The sequence below is a fragment of the Lepidochelys kempii genome, chromosome 5 (genome assembly GCF_965140285.1).
Source record: "Lepidochelys kempii isolate rLepKem1 chromosome 5, rLepKem1.hap1, whole genome shotgun sequence".
Lineage (NCBI taxonomy): Eukaryota > Metazoa > Chordata > Testudines > Cheloniidae > Lepidochelys > Lepidochelys kempii.
Genome location: NC_136384.1, coordinates 114030976 through 114052807, shown reverse-complemented (window position 1 = coordinate 114052807; position 21832 = coordinate 114030976). Strand labels below are relative to the sequence as shown.

Below are 21832 nucleotides of genomic sequence, written 5' to 3'. Positions count from 1 at the left end.
AATAAGCCTATAAACTTTAATATTATTGTGTAAATGGTTGGGATTCTTAGTTCACAAGTAAGGCATTTTCTTAGTTACATCTATGGAAATAATAGCAACAGAAAAACAACAAGTAAGAACAATACCATTTGGCAAGCTGAGGGCTTGTCTATATGGTGCAGCAATGCAGACTACAGGTGTGTGATTTCTACAGTGTACTAGCATATTGCACACTAAATGTTCTCTAGTGTACTCTAATGGAGCGCCGTTTAAAACTGTAAAATGTTATAAGCGCACTATGGTACTCTTAGTGTGCAACAGCAGGGTCTACATGAACCAATTAGTGTGTCTCACACTGGTGAGCTTTAGAAATCACAACCCAGTAGTGTGCATTGCCCCACTGTATAGACATGCCCTTATTTTGGCATTCTGGCCTCAGCTGAGGAAAGCACTTAAGCACATACTTAAATCCATCCCTGCTAAAGCACATGCTTAAATGTCTGAACAGCCATGCTTTCCTGACTTAGGGCCTCACTGAAATCAAATGAAGCAGGGACATCTACTGAAACTTCAAAATAAGTTAATATTGAAAGCTTGCTAATTTCCACTGATGCTAAATACCATCAATTGCAAGCGATAAAACTGTTGCATTCTTTGATAAAATATAATCATTCAGAAGATATAATTTAACAAGCCAGTTCTCCATATAATTAGCCTTCATAATTGTTTACTTTTTGCTTATGCCTAACCCTACCCAGGTCCTCTTAGCACGTAGAAAATGCCCTGATGTTTGACTGAAATAAACTTTAGTTCTACCAGATAAACAGCAAAAAAGACTGACTTCAGTGGGAGCATGATCAGGCCCAAAGTCAGACTTTTGTTATGTTTTCTAGATATCAAGCAACAAAATCAGCATCAAATACTTCCTCAAAAGCATGTCTCTGTTTTAGTTGCTACATGCAACTAAGAGAAATTCCCATTCTTGTTCTGCAGTCCTATAGTTCTGATTCTGCGATAACTTTGACTTTAGCCACATATACAGTCATGTTGCAGGACTGCTCAAATATGCAAAATTAAGCACACATATATGCAAAAGTCTGCAGGATAGGAGTCTAAGCATTGTGCCTGTAATTTAACAAATGTTTCAAATATTTTGGGGAGACCCAATCCTGGTGTCCTTACACAAAAGAAGAATCCCACTGAAATCAATAGGACTTTACACACAAGTAGAGAGAGCAGGTTTTGACTCTGCCTCACTTGTAACCAGGTTTTTTGTAATATACAAACATTTCCTATTATTTAAACAGCAACTCTCCAAAATTCATACTGTAACCAGTAAAGGAAAATTTAAAATACCAGCATATGTAAGAGAAACCTCTCTCACCTTTGCAGATTTTAAAAAATAAATTCCTTATGATATGAACCAAAATGCTAATTTTCTTTTCAAACTGCCATCAAATTGCAATAAACTAGAATGGCCAGAAGATGGTGCTCATTTGCTTTGACTTTGTTCACTGATTAGCTCTGAGATTCGCAACATAAGGTCTACAAAACTCGCAATAAAAATAAATGTATAAAGAAATCGTACTTGCCGTCATCATTTGAGAAGAATTTTATGAATGAAAAAAAATCCACAATACAATAAAATAAAATAAAAATTAAAAAATCCAAACTACAACCCAAAATAGGGGTTGTATTCAGTGTATACAAAGGACTGATTTTCAGAAATTCAAACCCCACACTGAAGTACAGTTTTTACATTTGGACTAACGCTGTTAAAAATGGGTGCCTAAAATCAGGTTCCTACATCCACATTTAGGCCCTGATACTTCAAAAATGTTCACTCATCCTTAACTTTACACCTTATGAGCCAGATCCTCAGCTGACTTAAAGTAGCAGAGTTCTACTGACTTCAGCTGAGCTATGCTGATGGATCACAATTGAGAATCAAGCACTGTAACTTAAATGGGGCAATTCTCAGAATGCAGAATTAAGTATGTGCATACATTTTTACAGGATCAGGGCCTTAGACACCTAAAAGAAGAGCCTGATTTTCAAAAGTGTTAGCACCCTGCAGCCTCTATTTACTTCAGTAAGATCATTTGAAAAATCACGTTGCTTATTTTAGTGCTAACTATGGATTTATCAACTTAACATTAAGGACTCATTTTTGAAAGTCTTAGTTTTAAATCTCCAAAGTCAATGATGCAAACAAAAATAAGTACACAGAGTTGATTAAACATTTTTTTTTAAAGGGAGAGGAAAGTTATAATGGACTTTCCTTAAAATTCAACTATTTCTGTTCACAGACAAATATATCCTAGTTATTGTTTCATTTACAAAACAATTTGAAGACATTATACAAACAAAATATATGTATAATAAAAAACTCAGTTTCAAAATCAGTGCTAATTTTGAAACCAGCTCTTCACAGCAGATATTCTGGATGGAAAAAATACATAATTTAAAGTATTTTCTTTTTTGCTTAAAAATATTTGAGTTTTGCAAGCCATTCTACATTAAAATTTTAAAAAAAAATCACATTCAAAAGGTGTCTAAAGCCTCATTATGTTCTTTTAAAAAGGAACTGGAAGTGTTCTGCCACCTCTAATATAATATTCTATGGACTGTGGGATTAAAGCATCCTTTGAGGCTCGACATACTAGTCCAGATGTCATCACAGCTGCATATTTTGCACGTGCATTACGAAAGGGAATATGCTAAAGGCACTACTGGTTTTCTTGATTTAACCTTGAGAAAATTCCACTGCTAGTGACTGACTCTTTACTCGGAAAGTAAGACGCATCCTTGATCGCTCCTGAAAAGGAGTAGTCCATTGCTGGGTGAAAAGGCAAAGCTGGAACCAGTCCAGGTGTTAAGTAGGGTGACATAAATCCAGGCAGCCCTCTTCCAGGGGTGGAATAAGCCAGTTTTAGAGGACTAATCCCCAATCTAGGGTTTAGGCTATAAAGATTTGTTGCACTTCCAAATGATGTAGAACCGGTTTGAAGAGGGGAGAAAGCTGATGTATTGCCAAATGCTCCAACACCTAATCCTGTGAGGCTAAAACTAGAGGCTCTGTGTAAGGCACTAAATTCAGATCTAGATGGGTTTGCAAAGTCTTTGACATTTTGTTTATTCTCTTTCCTATTCAAGATCTGTTCTATGGCTTGGACCACATCTCCTTTGCAGAACTGCAGGATACTCTCCAGCTTGCTTCGTTTATGACTAGGAAAGACTTTGGTGAGAATGCCAAGTGGGTCTCTGTGTCTTGAAGCAGCAGCAGGCAGACTGGAACGGGGGGCAGCAAAATCCTTGGACCATTCACTTTCATTTCCTGATTCCATGTCTGAAGAAGAAAGAGATCCTGAACTTTCTACACCTTCCAACTGCTGCTCCGGACTAGGACACTGAACATTCTCTTCCTTTTCTGAGATTTCCAGCCCAGATGACTTCACTCTACAGCTTCCACTAGCTTCCGCTGACTCAGGCGAAGATATCAGGGGAGGAGGATGTGATAGGACTACAGGACCTTCTAACACCCTGAAGTACGAGTCATACTTCTGCACCTGTTCTTCTGGGAAATAAAAAAAGATTAAATTTAGTCTAAAACTAGCCAACTAGCCTTCAAAAGTCTTATAAATAGCTACCAAAATTTCCACACAGTACACATTACACTTCCCAAGAAAAGATATAGGGTGAAATCCGAGCCCCACTGAAGTAAACAGTAAATTTGGCAAGGACCCCAACGAAGCCATGATTTTATCCCTTGGTATTCAAAGCAATGAACAGTGTAATTAAGACTGAAATCTGAAAAATGACCAAATAAAAAAATTGCACCTTTGTACTCAAGGGATCCTTGCCCAGATGCTCATTCATTTCAATGGAGCTGTGCTGGTATACAATAAGAAAACATCAGACTCTCCCTGTTTATTTAGTTATATTAGCTCACTTTAGTGATGAAACAGCCATGCTGGCTCTGCAGGGCTAAGAGAGCAGGCAGGATTCTCTTCCTTCTTGTTCTTCACCAACAGAATTCCTTCCTAAGTTCAGACTTTCATTAGAATGCTCAGTGCCATTTTGTGCGGAAATTTGAGGAAATTCCCTCCAGTTGATTTTGACTTAGGGAGAGACTGGGGAGAGGAAGCAGAAAATCAGCTTAGTCCTCCCCACTCTTTAGTTACTTTTTATGCTCATGAAGAAGAAAAAATGACTCATTTAAAAAAAAAACTGAACAATGGGTAATCCTCACTGAGTAACATTCTTTCATCTAAAGGGAAAGATCCAGATTTTCTTATTTTTAGCTGAGATACAGACAGAGAAGGCAACTGAAATTAAAATGAATAATGATGCAAGACTTCCCAAATTGTTCAGCATAGTACTTACATCACGTCAATACCTTTTTTGGGAGGCAATAACTATATATTGGACATGCCCAGAACAAAAATCTAGGCCCCTATCCTTCTATTGCTCCCATGCAGGTAAACATTTTTGCCTGCACACTGATTTCATTGGGACTCTCCATGGGCACAAGAGTCCACCTGTGCACACAAATTACAGAATTAAGGCTTTAATGGTTAATTAGAGGAAAATATACATAATTTCTTTGTAGCATATATGTGGGGTTTTCTGTTTTGGGGGGTTTATTAATTTAAATTTTCGAAGGGTTATTTTTAGCAATTTTTGCACTTTAGGTAGATGTTCAAAAAAATCGAGGGTTTTTTCCCCCAAGGCTCTCTCTTTGTAAATACTGAAATGAGTAATCTCTTAATAAAATGTTAAAGGAACATGACAATTTCAAACAGCATGACACTGAAGTGTACTAGGGAACCTCTAGTGTACTACAGCAAGATTTACATAGACCAATTAAGGCTGAGCATGTTAGTACTTTTTAGAAATCACACCCACTGTAGTCCGCATTACTGTTCTATATAGACAAGTTGTTAAATACAAGTAACCATTTCTCGTGCTTATTGGATAAAAACTGATTTATTATCAGTTAAAACCTAAAATCAGAAGCCCTACAAACATGTAAATATTGAAAACTTTCTCATATTTGTACAATCCTGTTAGCAACCATCCCACATAGATTTTCAGTGTTTAAAAACTAAGGTTCCAATCCTGCAAAGGCTTATAAGCATATGTAGTCCTATAAGGGCTGATTTTGCACCCACTAAAGTGAACAAGAGTTTTGCCACTGATTTCAATGATGCTTAAGCCTTTGCAGGATCAGAGACCACTGAATGATCTCCCATACATGCATGATCAAATACCCAAATGTGTATGCGAGTCTTTCAGTTAACTTTGCTGTATATCAAAACTATTGCCAAAAGCAAGGATTAAGGACCTGATGCTGCCACCCTTAGTCACTATAGTCCAGTGTAGTGTAAATGGACTTCATCCTTAAGTATGAATTTGCAAGATAAATTTTTTTAACAAAAATGCAAGAAAATCAGCAGAAACCATAGTTTGCTTTGTTTTTGTTTTTAAAAAAAGCTATCCACTTCTTTGTGGCATCATGACACCAACTTCATAAACACAATATTCCTAAACTTACAAAATGGGTATTTTTTTTAAAAAAACTGATAGTCTCTTATTTTATTTGTAAAAGCTGCATGACGTATATTTCACAGATAACATATTGCTTACTATACTTAATATGCAACACAGTATCCTGCATAATAACATAACATTGCACATTTAGCATTTATATATATATATATATATATATATATATGCAAAAATAAAGACCCTGATCTCACAAACACTTGAGCACTTATTTGAATTATCCTACTGTTCGTGCTTAAACTTAAACACATGCCTAAAAGTTGACAAAACTGAGGCCATATATTGCTGATATTATCTTGAACTTATTAATACACTGCATATTACATTAAATATGACATTTCCTATTTTACTGCATAACATATTGCATTTTGTTAGATCATGTGTGTGCACACACATACTCCAAAATGCAATATATTACACATGAAACAGATAACAGGAAATTGCATATTTAATAAAAAGCATAAGAGCGTTTATATGCTGTGCATATCATTCATGCACGGTATTGTAAGAGAGAAAAACTAAAGGCCAGAGCGTAACACCACGATCTAGAGTCACAAAGGGATTTGGGCACCCAACTGCCTCTTTAGGTACCTAAGGATATACTCCCTATATACGCATAAATATGCAATACATATGTACATACACTGTACTGGTAAAACGCGCAACCTTGGCTAGATTTTTAGAAGAGCTCCGTGCATGAGGCTCTTCTGAAAATCTGGCAGTAAGCGTCAAGATAGGACCCGCTGGGTGCGGAGCACTGAACATAAGGTTCTGGTCTGGGAGCCCACGCGGGAGCAGCGCTCTTTTAGGGCATCTGCCCCCTAACGCGTGGGGAACACCGGGGCAGCTCCCCGTATCGCCAGGCGCCGCCGTCCGTCCACACGGCCGCTGCCCAGCCCCGCCAGCGCGCGCACACACACACGCTTCGGGGAAATCGTGGCCACGCTGAAGTCAGCATCTGCTGCAGAGGGGCCCGGATTTCGGGGCCCCCCCGGCCCCACGCGCTCCCCGCCCCGCTCGCGCACCTCTTCTCCCCGGCTGGAGCTCCGCGCTCACGCCCCCGCCCGCCGGCGCCCGCCCGCGGAGGTGCTGGAGCCCCCGGGCCTCGCTCTCCTCCTGCGCCTGCTGCCGGCGCAGGGCCACCTGCGCGGCCATGACCCGCTGGCGCTCGGCGATCAGCGCGCACTTGGCGCAGGCACAGTCCCGCCAGCGGCAGAAGCGCTTGTGGCCCTTGAGCGCGGACACCACGCCGTGGTTGCGGCAGCGGGCGCACTTCGGGGTCCGCGGGGAGCAGGCGCCGCGCTCCGGGCCCCCAGCCGCCGGGCAGCAGGGGCTGGAGGAGCCGCCAGTGGCCGCGGCCGCCGCCGCGGCGGCCGCCGCCCGCAAGAAGAGACTGGGCGGGCGGAGGAAGGCGGGGGGCAGCCCCGGGGAGCTGCCCGGCTCCATGCCCGGCCACCGCACAGCTCCCGGGGAGAAGGGCGCAGCGCCTGTGGGCCGGGCCGGGGGAAAGCCGCCGCCGCCGTCTGCCCCTGTCGCCTCCCGGTGCGGGGAGTTAAGCGTCTCTCGCGGGTGGAGCAGGGCGCAGCGCCACGCCCCTTGCAAAGGGACAGCCCCCAAAAGAGGGGCGGGGTGGTAGCGCGTGGGGCCCCCACTGCTCCCCTCCTGGGCACACTGAGAGGAGCCGAGGAAGTTGCTTCACACTGGCGAGAGGGTGGGATTAATTTGTGAGAGTGCGAGTTCAGGTACATGCTGAGGGAGCGGCGAGAGCTGCAGGTGTCTCCCTCCTGCCCAGCCCTTCCCTGGTTCCTTCCTCGGGGCTCAGTTCTGCGAGCACAAATAGGGGCCCGACCCTCAACTGGGATGGGGGAGACTCAGGTTCAGTTCCCCCTTTTGCCGAAGGAGATGAAAGGATTTCAGAAAAGCCATAAAAAGAAAAGGAGGACTTGGGGCACTTTAGAGACTAACACATTTATTTGAGCAAAAGCCATGGAGTTTAATGCTAGAAGGGACCACCAGATTATGTACTCCAGAGGTTCTCAAACTGTGGGGTGGGCCTGGCAAGGGAGGCTTTTTTCTTTTAAAGAAGTCTGACGGTCAGCCCCAGGTGACTGGACTCCTGCAGCAGGGCCATGCACACCTGGGAGGTCGAGATAAAGGGGAAAGCCAAAGCTCTGCCACCTGGACTCAGGCTCTCCTTCCTCCCCCGCCCCTGCCAGTCCCTCACCTGGAGGCAGTAAAGTTGTCAGCCCCCAGAAGGAGCAGCAATAGCGGGGGGAGTAGCATTAAGTCTGCTGTGAAAAGTGATATTGATGAATATCACTTTTCACATTGCCAACCTTACTTCTATGCTGCTGATGGTGCCACACTGCCTTCAGAGCTGGGCACCTAGCTGGCAGCTGCTGCTCTCTGCTCTGCTTCCAGAACTGGGGGGTGGTATATGTACTTGGAGGGAGGGGCATAAATGACTATGGACACAAAGGGGGACCCAATCAAACCACTTATCTCATCTAACCTCCTGTAGATCACAGAACACCATCACCCTAAACTTAAAGTCAAAGTTAGACAAAAGTACTAAGTCTACAGAAGACTAAACTATTATGTGGAACAGGAAAACAATGGACAAGACTGAGGGGTACCAGGGCCTGAGGCCCTCACGATGGCAGTGAAAGGATTGAGACATACCCAGATAATCCCAGTAAGTGACCTGCACCCACTCACTGCAGAGGAAGGCAAAAACCCTCCAAGGTCACTGTCAATCTGCTCTGGGGGAAAATTCCATCCTGACCTCATGTGGTGAGCAGGTGAGCAAGAACTAACCAGCGAAGCACCTAAGAAAGAGGATGCTCTGTACCACCTCAGGGTCCTGACCCTTCTATCCTATGTCCCATTTCCAGCCATGGCTATTCCTGATGCTTTGGATGAAGGTTAAAAGAAACCCAGAATATTACAGGTGAGGGGTAATCCCTTCCTGACCCCTGCAGGTAGCCATCTGAAACCATGAAGCATGAGCTTTAGAGACATAGGACGAAGTGAGACCCAGGAGTATAGAGCCTTGCCCCCTACCATCACAAGCAACCCCCTCATACAACTGCACTTATAAATTTGTCCAGCTCTCTCTTGAAAGTAATTAAATTCTTTGCCCCCACATCTCTTATTGGGAGGCACTTCCAGTACCTCATCCCTTTGGTGATTAGAAACCTTCTAATTTCCAGCCAGAATTTGTTCATGGCCAGTTCACATCCATTTGTTCTTGTGCAAACATCCAGTAGCATAAATAGCTCTTCACCCTCCCTGGTATTTACACATCTAGCATATTTATAGAGAGCAGTCAGATCCCCTCTCAGCTTTCTTTTTTTGGTAGACTAAACAAGCCAAGCTCTTCCAGGCTCGTCTCGTAAGACAGACCCTCCATTCCCCGATCATTCTAGTAGCTCTTCTCTGCAACTGTTTCTATGTAAATTCATCTTTCTTGAACATGGGTGACCACAATAGTACACAGTATTCCACATGAGGTTTTATCAGTGCCTTGGATAGAGGCATTAATTCTGTGTGGCTACTAGAAATGCCTCACTTGACACATCCTATGATCTCATTTGCCTTTTTCAAAGCCGCATCACACTGGTGGCTTATCGTCATCCTGTGATCAACCCACACATCTAGCTTTCTGTTCTCTGCTGTCACCTCCAACTGACGAGGCCCCAGTTTGTAACAGAAATTCTTCTTAGACCCTAAGTGCATGACTTTGCACCATTGAATTTTATCCTAGTTCTCTCTCCCCCCGCCCCAGTCTTCAAGGTCATCCAGATCTTCCTGTATAATATTCCAATCCCCTAATTTGAAGAGGGGTCTCCCACCTCTCTCTGGGAGAGCTCTAACCACCTAGCTATAGGATATTTGGATTTGGGGCTCCCTCAGTTTCTCCTGCTGAAGCTGTTCCACTGTGGCTAAAGAGACATTAGAGCAGGGGGACTGGACCCTGAGTCTCCCTCCTCCCAGGTGGGTGCCCTAACAAGCAGACTACAGGATTGGGCCCACACATGAGATAGGTGGGTAAATGCCTATCTTCCCTCTGTTCATGGATTGCTCAGGAGCTTACATGGGAGATAGGCACTCTGACAAACCTAGAGTGGGGCAATAGTGCACAAGCTCAGAGGCAGGAACATAGGGGCTTAGGGAACTTTTACCCTGAAAACGCAGGCACCAAGTGAGTTTAGGTGCTCGCAAAGTTCACCAGGAGTTGTGTGTTTCGCAGTGAAGCCTAAAACTCGGATTAGGCATCTGAGCAGTGCTTAATTTGTGCCAGGGCTGAGCCCTGGCCCTTCTAGGCTTGGCAGTTCATAGCCCCAGCACCTCTGCACTTGCTGGTTTCTGGCACCTCTTCCTTGACAAATTAAGCACTGCATTGCCTTGAATGGGTGCAAGCCCTTGGTGTTATAAATATAGATAATTACTAAAGTATTGTCAGAGCACTATCTTTTGAAAAATCTCTATGAACAGCAGGAGTTGGGGTTACTAAGGTGACTATTCTGCTCCTTTTATGTAAGCAGGAGTTTCTCAGTTTCTCTCTTGCTGCACAGAAGGAGGGATATGCAAAACTTAGGCTGTGGAATAATCCACTCAGCCTTCAGCCCATTTCTGCCAAGTTACTAAGATTTTAAGCAAGAGGACTGTAACATTCTAGCCTTGATGCACGTGTGCATACCTTTCTGCATCTATTAATGAGTCCATATACAGCACATAGCTAGGGGGAGAAATGGATTCCTAAAGGCACATCAGATATTTTTTCTGCTGTTAATGAGATTTTTAGCATCACACTAACTAGTAGAATGATGGGAATGGTTGTTGATGTGTCCTGTTCCAGAAAAAAATAACATTAAGTCACCTTCATAATAGCCATATTTTCCTTTTCTTCAAGGTTCATGTTCATATTGTGCAACAGACCATTGTATTACAGGATCCTACCCTCTCCACTCATATTTTTACTGATTTAAGACTAATTTATGGGTGCTCCAGTACTGGTACATTGGTAGAGTAGGTGAGTGAGAGAGGCTTGTCCTTCCCTCCTTAACGTGTTTCTGCATAGAGATTTATTCTTATTGCTCTTGCACAAAAGAGCCACAATGCTTCAGGCCAGCAGGTCTTGAGCACAAGAGGGAGAGGTGCTGTCTGGATTGGTCAGTGGCATGGCTTTGGCTGTGCTTCCGAGTTGCTGGCGATGTCAGAAGGCCTCTTCTGGGTGGAAGTGAAAGCTATATCTTGTCTAAAAGCATAGCAAGGGCTGCTGGTGTGTGCTTATCCTGTCCCTCCCCTGACATTGACGTGGTAGGTAAATGCCTGCCCCGGCACTAGGGAGGCAGAAGACCTACTGCTGTTACCATTAGAACTCTTCAGAGGCATTTTAAGCCAAAGTGCTCCGCAGCACCTTGCAGAGTCAAGTTCAAAATGGGAAATAAGGCTGGGCCCACTACTGTCAAAATGGAAGTAGCACCTTAGGTGTACTGTTGTTCTGCATTCTTCAGGGGGAAAAGAGGCCACACTCTTCTTATATGGGTAGATTTACTCTACTCTTTCCAAGCAGCAAAGGCATAATATTGAAATTAAGGAAATCCATCACTTCTAAATTAATTTTTAGAACCTTGCCAGCTGGGCTGTAAGTCTGTTTTGTTTTTTTTTACTAAACTGTAGACTATAGATATTGGAAGGAATAGAAACACGATCATCAACATTTGATATTTGATTTTTATAGAAAATCCCAACTCACCCGCACAATAGATTCAGTATGGGGTGTTTTGATCTTATTTTTGTCTGTGGATTCAATCCTGCAGTCCTCATTCATCCAAAACGCCTAGTGACTTCAGCAGGAGTTTTGCATTTGTAAGAACTGTAGGATTTGACCCACTATTTTGGTAAGAGATAGTAGTTTGGTCCAGCGCGATTTATCTGTTATTAGAAATAGTGTCTATTTTAAACTTTGTCTTCAGGCTGTCTGGAATTCCTCTGCCAGAGATTCTTCTGGGACCTTCATTATCAGTGTTCCAATTAAAAGAGCTGGGCGATTAGAAAATGTTAGCCATTCACAACCAGAGCTCTGAATAGGAGACGAAGCCAGTTCCTCATTGGTTGCTTGCCACTCACATATTTCAGTTCTGGATCCTCTTTGAAATTCATTTCTTTTGTGAGCATAAGGTTGTTTTTATGAGGTGTTGTCAGGCCTCTGGCAGGATTATTGTGTGTGTTAGAAGGTGGTAGTTTTTGAACAAAGTCTTCAAAGTCAAGGCTTGGAAAATAAAAGCCTCAGATCAAAATCAAACACCATAAAATGCTTAATGTTGGGCCTCGTCTCAAGGCTCAGAGGCATGGCAGGTATTTTTTATTCAGCTTTATCATAATTAGAAAATTAACAGTTATGTCTACAGTTTTCTTGAAGTAATTAAAATAAATTATTAGCTATAATTTTCAAGATAAGATTTAGATCATGGGTAATGTTCAGTAAATTACTAAATATTAGTTATCTGTAATAACAGTTTGGGCCTTATTGTGCCATCAGTTTTTAAGTAGAACTCTTCACTGAAACCAATATGGTCCTTGGACTCCCCTCTCTGCCAAAAACTGAAATCAGCAGTAATAAGGAGCATCTGGCATATGACAATAATTTAATTTATGTGTCTCGTATTAATACAATTTTTAAAGCTGCCTTTTCTTTTTTTAAAAAAAAATACACATCTTAAACTGGTAAGGCTGTGAAGCTGCTACCCTAGTCATTTTGATCCTGGAAATAGAGATGAGTCTGAATTCCTTTATGTTTTATCCATGTCACTTTTCCAGAGCTGATTTTCCAGTCAAGATTCACAACACTCATACATTATTCATGAACACTTAATGAAAGAGCTTATTCCAAATTCCTCGAATATCTTTGAAAAAGCCTTCCATCAAAAGAATGACACCCACATCACTGACACCCCCGTCTATACCTGAACCCCTACAAAACAACAAAAACAAAAAAAAATTATATCAGAAACAAAACCCCTATTCCAAGCCGAATTTTGACCCTAAAAGGGGAGACGTTCCAGAGACTCCATAAATTCCATTAAACATTTTTCTGTTGCTATTGATTTTACATGGAAGGCCCTCAGATACTATGGCGATGGGTGGCAGATAGACAGCCAGACAGATACTGTAAGGTGGATGCTGAATGACCTGCATTAGATAGGTATACGAGCAACACTGTAGCCATATTTCATAGTAAGAGTTGAATTAAAAGAACAAAGTGTGTGCAAGGAAAACAGAAGAAATTCACATCACAGGGTTAAATGTGCCATATATCCTCTGACACAATATTAAGAAACTCATTAAAGTGGCTGCAAAGAGCAGCTGGGCAGCTCCCTAATGGGGCTGTTCTCAGCAATGCATGCTGGTTTTTGCTGTGGGGAGCAAGAATAAAAAGGACACTCCTATTAGAGACCGAATAATGTCCTGTCCAATTTGCAGCCATGAATGTAGTCAGTGACCCTGTTGGTAATAATGCAAAATGCATTTATTTATACATTGTATAAATCACCATCATCATCGATTATTCCAAATCTTATTGCTCTTTGGTTAAGCCTGTGCTACATACAGATCCAGGGAGTATCAAACATTTCACATTGTCCTACCCAAAAGGGTTATTGACACTGAAAAAAACTGTCTGAGCACAAGAGATCTTCAGTGTTTGATTTGATTTGATTGTGCATGCCAACCCAACCCCAAATGCCATTACTTAAGCAAAGGGCCTGCTCTCCTTTAACACGATGACAAAACACACATTGACTAGAAGGACTGCAGGGTCAGTACCATAAATGCATCATTATGGTAGGCTATAGTTGAAGGTATGGTGGTCCTATCACAATAATAGCTTCTGGCTATTGGAGATGTGTGGTCGGATTAGGAAAATACACATGTGCAATGATTTACAATATAGCTACATTCCAGGGGCTGGGGCTCACTCCTGTGGTCTTTACTCAAGACAAGTCTCCTACTGAAGTCATCAGGAGTTTTGCCATAGTAAGGATAAGATCAGAGTCAGTGGGTGAAATCCTAGCTCTCGTTAAGTCAATGGTAAAAATCCAATTTCAAGAGGGCCAGGTTTTCACCTGATGTGCTTTCTCCTGTTTTGGATCCACAGGGCAACTGGTTTCTAATTTACATAATTAAATCAACAGCACTAGTCCTAAATTATAAAGGCAAAATCCATTGGAATGCAATTGTCATTTGAAAAGTCAATTGAAATCAGTCTGTAGGGTGCTTTAAGATTTCAAAAAACTCTTATTTCATCCTCCCTTCACTTTTTGTAAACTATTTTGTGCCATGATTAGAGTTGAAAAAAAATAGTAAGATTAGGCCCAGATCCTGCAAAGGCTTCTGCTCCCTTGCATACCTTTTAGCACATAAATAGTTCCTTTGAGTTCAGTGGTTTTGGGTTGTGTTACATCTCTGTGCAATGAGAAGTAATTCTGGAATTATACAACTTTTTGTAATAATTTGTTAGTTTTTCATGTAATTGTGATTAAACATGCCATGTTACTGTAGATTAGCGCTCAGTAATAAATCACAGATTTGCCTAAAAGGAATGAGAAATTATGGCTTTAAAAAAAAATCACTACTTTTTTGTGCTTACTCACAATATTTTCAAAAGTGGGGGCCTCAAGTCAGGTGGGCTAAGTTTTTTCATGCAAGTAGGAAACTGTAAGAGAGCTTGACCCAGAAAGGGAGAGAGAGTGTATTGTAAAAAAGAAAAAGTAAAGGATGAAACATCCGATGAAGTAAGCTGTAGCTCACAAAAGCTTATGTTCAAATAAATTTGTTAGTCTCTAAGGTGCCACAAGTACTCCTTTTCTTAAAGGACAAAGTGTATCACCACAATCTAGAATCACAAAGGGATTTGGGCACTCAACTGCCTCTTTAGGCACCTAAGTCCAACATTTAGACACCACTAACATTTACAAAACCACCATTCATCTGCCACCTAATCCTGTAGGCGCCTGTGTTTCCCCTGGTGGGCATGCACAAAGCCCCGTAAAATCTGATGCCACCACACAACTAACAAGCTGCTTGGAGCTCTTGCTCGTGCCTAAGCCCCACAGGATTCTCAAATGAGGCATTTCCCCATCTCTCTCACTTGTGGGCAGGGCCAGATTTACACCTTATGCGCCCCTAGGCACAGCCTCTCCAGTGCCCTCTCTGCCTACAGCTGACTTCCGTGTTGCACACAGTTTTAGAGCGGTAAAATGCTAAGTTCCCTCTAAGGCCACAAAGGCCTGGCAGGTCGGGAGAGGCATCTCTCCCCCAGCCCAGCTGAGCCCCAGAGCTACCGCAGCTGGGAAGAGGCACCTCTCCCTTGGCCCCAGCCGAACCCCGGAGCTGCTGCGGCTGAGGAGAGGTGTTTTCCCTGGCCCTGGGCTTCTGTGGCAAGAGAGGGCTGGGGGGAATCCTCTCTCCCTGTCGCAGCCCTGGAGCAGCCTGCACCCCAAACCTCTCATCCCTGGTCCCATCCCAGAACCCACTCCCCCAGCCGGAGCTCTCACCCCTGGCACCCCAACCCTCTGCCTTCTCAGAATACCCAACAGCTTGGCGTTTACAGCATTCTCCTGGGAGGTGGGAGACCAGGATTCACGTCTGTACTCCACAACAAACAGAACAGGATTTGAAAACAGATCACCCACCTCCCAGGTCAATGCCCTAACCACTGGGCTATTGGCTAAAATGGGGCAGGGGGAGTCTTATGTCCCTTTTCACAAGAAAGGCCTGACCTGGTTTAGGTGCCCAACTCCAGGAATGGGTTCATGGCTGAGAATCCTGAGCTGAAATAAGTCTTCCTCCAGCCTGTCACTCAGGCACCTAAGTCCCAAATCCCTGGGAATTAGGTGCCTATGTCCCTTTGTGGATCTGGGCCCTAAACCCTGCCCCTTTGCCCTGCATTTTACCTTTGGCTACTTTAGGCAACTTCACACTCAGTTTGCTGGTTTCTGTGAATCCCTTCTTTAAGTGTCTAACTCTCCCCATAGAACGCACAGGGGAGCTTGGGTGCCTAACTCAGGGCTGTGAATTCCACTGGATGGAAGGGCATCTAGGGGTTAACACGTAACACCTACGTTCCCTTTGTGACTGCAGTCCCAGCTGCTTAAAATTCAGACAGTTTCTTCTTTCCATTCCCACTTTCACCCAGCAGAAGAACAAAGTCTAAGATTTCTATGTGTAAATGGCAAGATATAGGAGTCCTGAATTAGCCAAATCAGGGTTTGAATGCATTCACAGCAATAGCCCCTTGAGGAGGAAAAACACGTTTGTTATTTTATTTTTGTTTTTAGTAAAAAAAAACACAGTTTCAGAAATTCTCTGGGTTCTACCAACATCCCAAAACACATTACTAACTGATGATGCAGACATTTGTATGACATGGGTCAGTAATACTCAATAATTAATATTTTTAAATTAGAGGACAAGAAAATGACTCGTAGAAAATTAAGATATCATGCCTGATGCAGAAAATGTGTATAAAGCCTATTTCCCCTCACGGTCTGTCTTTGCCTTCTGTTAATGATGGATGTGCACAGTCCAGGGGCAGAGTTGAGCTTGTTCATACTTGTCTACTTTCCAATTAGCAGCACTAAAACAATGCATGTCTGTCCGTTGACATATGGTCATAATTACGTCACAGGGTTAAACAATAGCCTCCTACCATTTATAAATCTTCAGTCAAAAACAAAAATATCAAGTTCCTTACAGATTCCTAGCAATTAGTATCAGGGAATAATGTCTGCCAAGGGAGCCTTTTGATTTTTCTTTCAGATCAAGATGATAAATTCCTGTTGGAATCGGTACGTAACATAGCTTTCGTTTTGATTTTTGATTCAAAGACTCTGTTAGTGTGTACATTTCCCTTAATCTGTCACTAGATAAATTTCAGATTCGTGCCATAAACAGTGAATAGCACCCAAATAAGAATGCAAATAAAGAAAAGTTTGATGTTTGTCATCAGAATATCTGAAGATTGTGTTATTTCAATTTACTACTGAAGATTTAGGGCCTGATTCTCCATTGCCTCATGAAAATAAAAACGAATCAGAATTTTAGCTTTTTGTACCCACTTTGCACTGGTATAAATGATTAAATAAGATGAGAGGCAGTGAAAACTCAGACCTGTGGTACTTATTTTATGTCAGATTAAAAATAATGAAGGAAATATTAAAGAATGGTAGCATAATGAATGCCAATCAACATGGGCTTTATAGCAAACAGGCCCTGTCAAAACAATTTTTTAATCAGATTACAAGTTTAGTTGATAAAGGTGTCTGTGTTGACATAATGTACCTCGATTTAGAATAATTAAATTATTAGAAAACATGCCTTAAAATGATGCATCCAAAGAGCTTGATCTATTTAGCTCAACACAGAGAAGATTAAAGGGTGACTTGATTACAGTTTATATGTACCTACATGGGGAACAAATATTTAAATAATGGGCTCTTCAGTCTAGCAGAGAAAAGTATAGCATGATCCAGTGCCTGGAAGTTGAAACTAGATAAATTTAGATTGGAAATAAGGGGTAATTTTTTTAATTGTGAGAATAATTAACCATTGGAACAGTTTACCAGGAGTTATGGTGGATTCTCCATCACTGACATTTTTTAAATCAAGGTTGAATGTTTTTCTAAAAGATATGCTTTAGGAATTATTTTGGGGAAGCTTTCTGGCCTATGTTCTACAAAAGATCAGAATAGATTATCACAATGGTCCCTTCTGGCCTTGGAATCTATGAGTCATTCCCGGCACAACTGGGTCCAGTTACAATGTCCAGAGTTCAAAATGGATGTTGAAGGGGTTCAGAAAAGAGCAACAAAAATTATTCAAGGTCTGGAAAACAAAGATTTCTGATAGCAGGTGGCTCTTTAATCTAGCAGAAAAAGATATGAAAAGTTCCAGTGGCTGGAAACTGAAGCTAGACAAATTCAGACTTTAACAGTGAGGGTAATTACTACTTGGAATAACTGTACTAGCGAAGTAGAGGGTTCCTCACCACTTGAGGTCTTGAAATCAAGACTGGATGTCTTTCTAAAAGATATGCTCTATCTCACACAGAAATTATAGGTTTGTTTTAGAAATTATTGGCTGAGGTTCCATGGTGTGTTTTGCAGAAAGTCAGATTAGATTATCATAATAATAATCATAATAGTCCCTTCCAGCTTTAAAAACTATGAATAAATATTCATACGGACGCATCAGCCTAGGAAATGAATTACGTCAATGAGTCAAACTATTGTAATTGGTAATATTCTTTGGGGAGCAAGATAGAGGATATCGTTCAAAATCATACAGTGCAGCAGAAGTCTAAAGGGCATGTTTTCTACTTTCTAGTGTGAAAAGTCAAGGAGGTCATTCACCGCGTACTCAGACATGATACATGTTAAGGGATGCTGCCTGTATTAACCCAGAAATTAGGTTTTATTTTAAAAAAGCTTTGGGTGATTTTTTTTAAAAGTGCCTAAGAGATTTGGGATCCAAATCTCCATTTTCCAAAGTCCGCTAGGTGCTTAGGAGTCCAGGAGAGTTGAACAGGGTCCCCAGGCCGACACACCATAATGGCCTGCCTTACTGTGCAGCTGATTCATAGTCTCACATGGTGTTAGAAATTGTATCTCAGTCTGCTATTGACATAAATGGGAGATTGCAAACACTTGCCTATGTTTGTTCTTTTTCTTGCTTTTCTTTTCCTTCCAGAGGCCCATAAAACTAATTTCCAGGCTCTAGGCAAGGCAGTTAAGGTTTGGGATCTGTGTAACACTCCCTAGGCTAGAGTTAGGGGAGAAGGCACAATATGTCTTAACAGTGTTTTATTAAAGTACTGCCACTCTGCTCAGTCTGAGTCAACTCAGGCTTCTGAAAACATCTAATTCACCATGGGCATCTTCAGGTGCTTAACCAGTTTATTTACATAGTCACTCACATACTTGTGGTTTGATTCCTTTAACTACACTCTAGCAAAGGGTTCGTGGTAAGGGTTCTATCATGAACTCACGATAAGGGTAAGTCACTGCCAGGTAACCAAAGAAAGACTTTTCCCTCTCAACTGTGAACACTGGACTCAGAGCATACTTTGTATAGTCTACTGACATGATCAGAGTTGAAATCAACAGGAACTTTGTCTATGAGGGAAGTCATGGCTTGTCAAGCAGGTGCTGAGTTGATGCAGAAGGCTGGAGTCCAAGTTACAATATTGCACTGGCAGCGTGTGATAAACAGATAAGGATCTGCAAGCAAGTGCCGAGCTGCAAAAACCTGCATTCCAGTCCCCATCGCTCAAACATCGCTCTGATGAATTTAGCCTTTAAATAGTAGCATTTTTAAAAAGCTTAAGTTTACTTAAGGTATTATAAATAAAACAAGCATAGCTTATTCTTCCATTAGTGATGTGTCAGTTTTAAAATGTGTTTTTATAGATCATGTTTCAGATCCTTTCTAAAGTGTAGGTTTCCCATTGGCTTCTGGCCAATGCATGGCACTTGTAAGTTTCTCAAGACATTTTATATGTATATTTGTTAGAATTGTCTTTTTGCCATCTTCTTCACAAGTGATGGATGGAGGGTTTTTTTGGTCATTGTTCATGCCAATTTGATTTAAAGAAGAAAAATACATGGTTAAATAAAATCCGATATGCTTGCATGCATATAGATCTTGCTTAGAACTGTATGAAGCTCAGCAATTTTAGTTTAGTTCACATCAACATTTTCTTCAGTTTTTGTTCAAATGGTCTTGCCACACTTTAATTGCAGGAGCGGGGGGGGGGGGTGGGCAATTTGTCCAGGCTGCATTTTTGAGAGGGCCCCCAAACTAAGTGGCATTGCAACCCCACGTGCTGGGTCGCCAGGCCACCCACTGGAATTGGGCGTGGTGGCCCCTCTTTCATAACAGAGGAGGCCACCTGGCCAAACCTGAATGGTGCTCAACTTCTGCATACCAGATTGCAATGCTTGGAGCAGGGAGGCAGGGCAAGCACTGTGGGACAGGAGCCACTGCTGCAGAGAGAGTGTAGTGCAGGCTCGCTCTCCAAACCTCCCCCGCCCCACAGCTTCTCCTCAGCTGTAATTTTTTGGAAGGGTCGGGGGCCGCAGTTTCAGATTTTGCCCCAGAACCCCAAAACACTCTGCAGCCCTGACCTTAAGTTTCACATTCAAGCTAATTCAGTGTCCAGCGACATGTCAGTTAGCATTTCCAGGTGTCCAGTTTTCAACCGGAACGTCCAGTCAAAAAGGGATCCTGGCAGCTCTGGTCAGCACCACTGACCAGGCTGTTAAAAGTCCAGTTGGCAGGGCTGGTAGGCTCCCTACCTGGCTCCACTTGGCTCCCAAAAGTGGTGACATGTCCCTCTGGCTCCGAGGTGCAGGAGTGCCAGGATGCTCCGTGTGCTGCTCCCACCCTGTGCACCAGTTCCACAGCTCCAACTGGCCAGAAACCACAGCCAATGGGAGCTGCGAGGGCGATGCCTGTGGGCGGAGGCAGCATGCAGAGCCGCCTGGTCACTCCTATGCCTAGGAGCTGAGGGACATGTTGCCGCTTCAGGGGAGCCTCCCGAGGTAAGCGCCACCCAGAGCCTACACTCCCTCCTGCACACCAACCCCCCTGCCCCAGCCTGGAGCCCCTCCTACACCAAACTCCCTCCTGGAGCCTGCACCCTGCACCCACTCCCACACCACAACCTCCTGTCCCAACCGTGAGCCCCCTCCTGCACCCAAACTCCTTCCTGAAGCCTGCACCCCGCACTCCCTCCCATACCCCTGCCCCAGCACTGAGCCTACTCCCACACCCAAACTCCCGCCCAGAGCCCTCTCCACACTCCTAACTCCTTGGCTCCACCCCCCATCTTGGAGCCCCCTCCTGCATCCCACACCCCTCATCCCCAGTCCCACCCCAGAGCCTGCACCCCAACCCCCTGCCACATCCCAGATCCCCCTGCCACACCCTGAACTCCTCATTTTTGGCCCCACCCCAGAGCCCGCACCCCAGCCAGAGCCTTCACCCCCTCCTGCACTCCAACCCCTTGCCCCAACCTGTTGAAAATGAGCAAGGGAGTGTGTATGTGGGTGGGGGGGAGAGCAAGCAACGGGGGGGGATGAAGTGAGTGGGGCGGGGCCTCAGAGAAAGGGTGGGGCAGTGGGTGGGGCAAGGGTATTCAGTTTTATACGATTAGAAAGTTGGCAACCCTAAAGTCAGTTAACATTCTTTGTGAATTTCGGAAGTTCTGAGTGTCACTGAGCTTCAGAGATAGGTCATTTTAGTTTAAATTCCCTTAAACTTTGCAACTACATAAAAAAAAAGTGTCATTTCCATGTTGCAGTGATAAACCATCAGTGTGGTCTGAGGGTTTGTTGTGACATTTACATACCATGGAGGAACAATCTAGTGGGGCGATGATGGTTCTGCAGTTAAGGAACAGGACTAAGAATCTGCATCAAGATTTTCAAAAGTAACTAGTAATTTTGTAAAAAGAAAAGGAGTACTTGTGGCACCTTAGAGACTAACCAATTTATTTGAGCATAAGCTTTTGTGAGCTACAGCTCACTTCATCAGTATGCATCCGATGAAGTGAGCTGTAGCTCACGAAAGCTTATGCTCAAATAAATTGGTTAGTCTCTAAGGTGCCACAAGTACTCCTTTTCTTTTTGCAAATACAGACTAACATGGCTGTTACTCTGAAACTAGTAATTTTGTGTATCCCAATTCTGTGGTTTCCAGCTTGAGACATTATTACAGGGGTTTGATTTTTTAGAAAGTGCTGAGAATCCACCCTCTCAAAATCAAGATCTTTTGAGTTTTCTTAAGTTGGGTGTCTCAAAAATCACTTGTTAGAGCTAATAATTACCACAGAGGTGTGATGGGGCCAAATTAATGAATGTTATAAAATGCTTTGAGACCAATAATAGTACAGAAGCACAAAGCATTTCAGATATTTCATACATCTCTAATCTTGGTATGAGCTTAGAAATACATTCTTGTTTGAACTTTTCGCCCTTATATTCAAATATGTACTACTTTGTTTCTTGTTCTCACTTGCATGTTTCTTTTATATTCAGGGAACAATATGGGAGCCTCCAGATGGCTAAACAACACCTAAAAATTCTTCTGGGTATTAATCAGTGACTACATCAACCATTGACTAAGTCTGCCTTCTAGATAAGATAGATATACAGTCTATGCTGGATACAGCTGAAAAGTAGATGCCTTGTAGGGAGGAGATCAGGCACTTTGTGAAATC

At 42.8% G+C, this 21832-nt stretch overlaps 1 protein-coding gene across 1 annotated transcript; it reads right to left on the bottom strand.

The window, feature by feature from the left end:
• Nucleotides 1–2414: 2414 nt before the first annotated feature.
• DMRTA1 (DMRT like family A1) lies at nucleotides 2415–7151 on the bottom strand. Its single transcript, XM_073346287.2, has 2 exons — nucleotides 6573–7151; nucleotides 2415–3556 (listed from the first exon to the last, which is right to left on the bottom strand). Exons 1-2 carry the CDS (start codon nucleotides 6991–6993, stop codon nucleotides 2709–2711), a joined length of 1269 nt encoding a protein of 422 aa, XP_073202388.2. The 5' UTR covers nucleotides 6994–7151; the 3' UTR covers nucleotides 2415–2708.
• Nucleotides 7152–21832: the final 14681 nt, after the last annotated feature.

Bases quoted from the DNA above. Each gene is read 5' to 3' on its own strand.
- DMRTA1 (XM_073346287.2), bottom strand. From the start codon at position 6,993: ATGGAGCCGGGCAGCTCCCCGGGGCTGCCCCCCGCCTTCCTCCGCCCG. The intron at 3,557-6,572 runs GTGCGCGAGCGG...TTTATTTCCCAG, and splicing joins GCTCCAGCCGGGGAGAAGAG to AAGAACAGGTGCAGAAGTAT.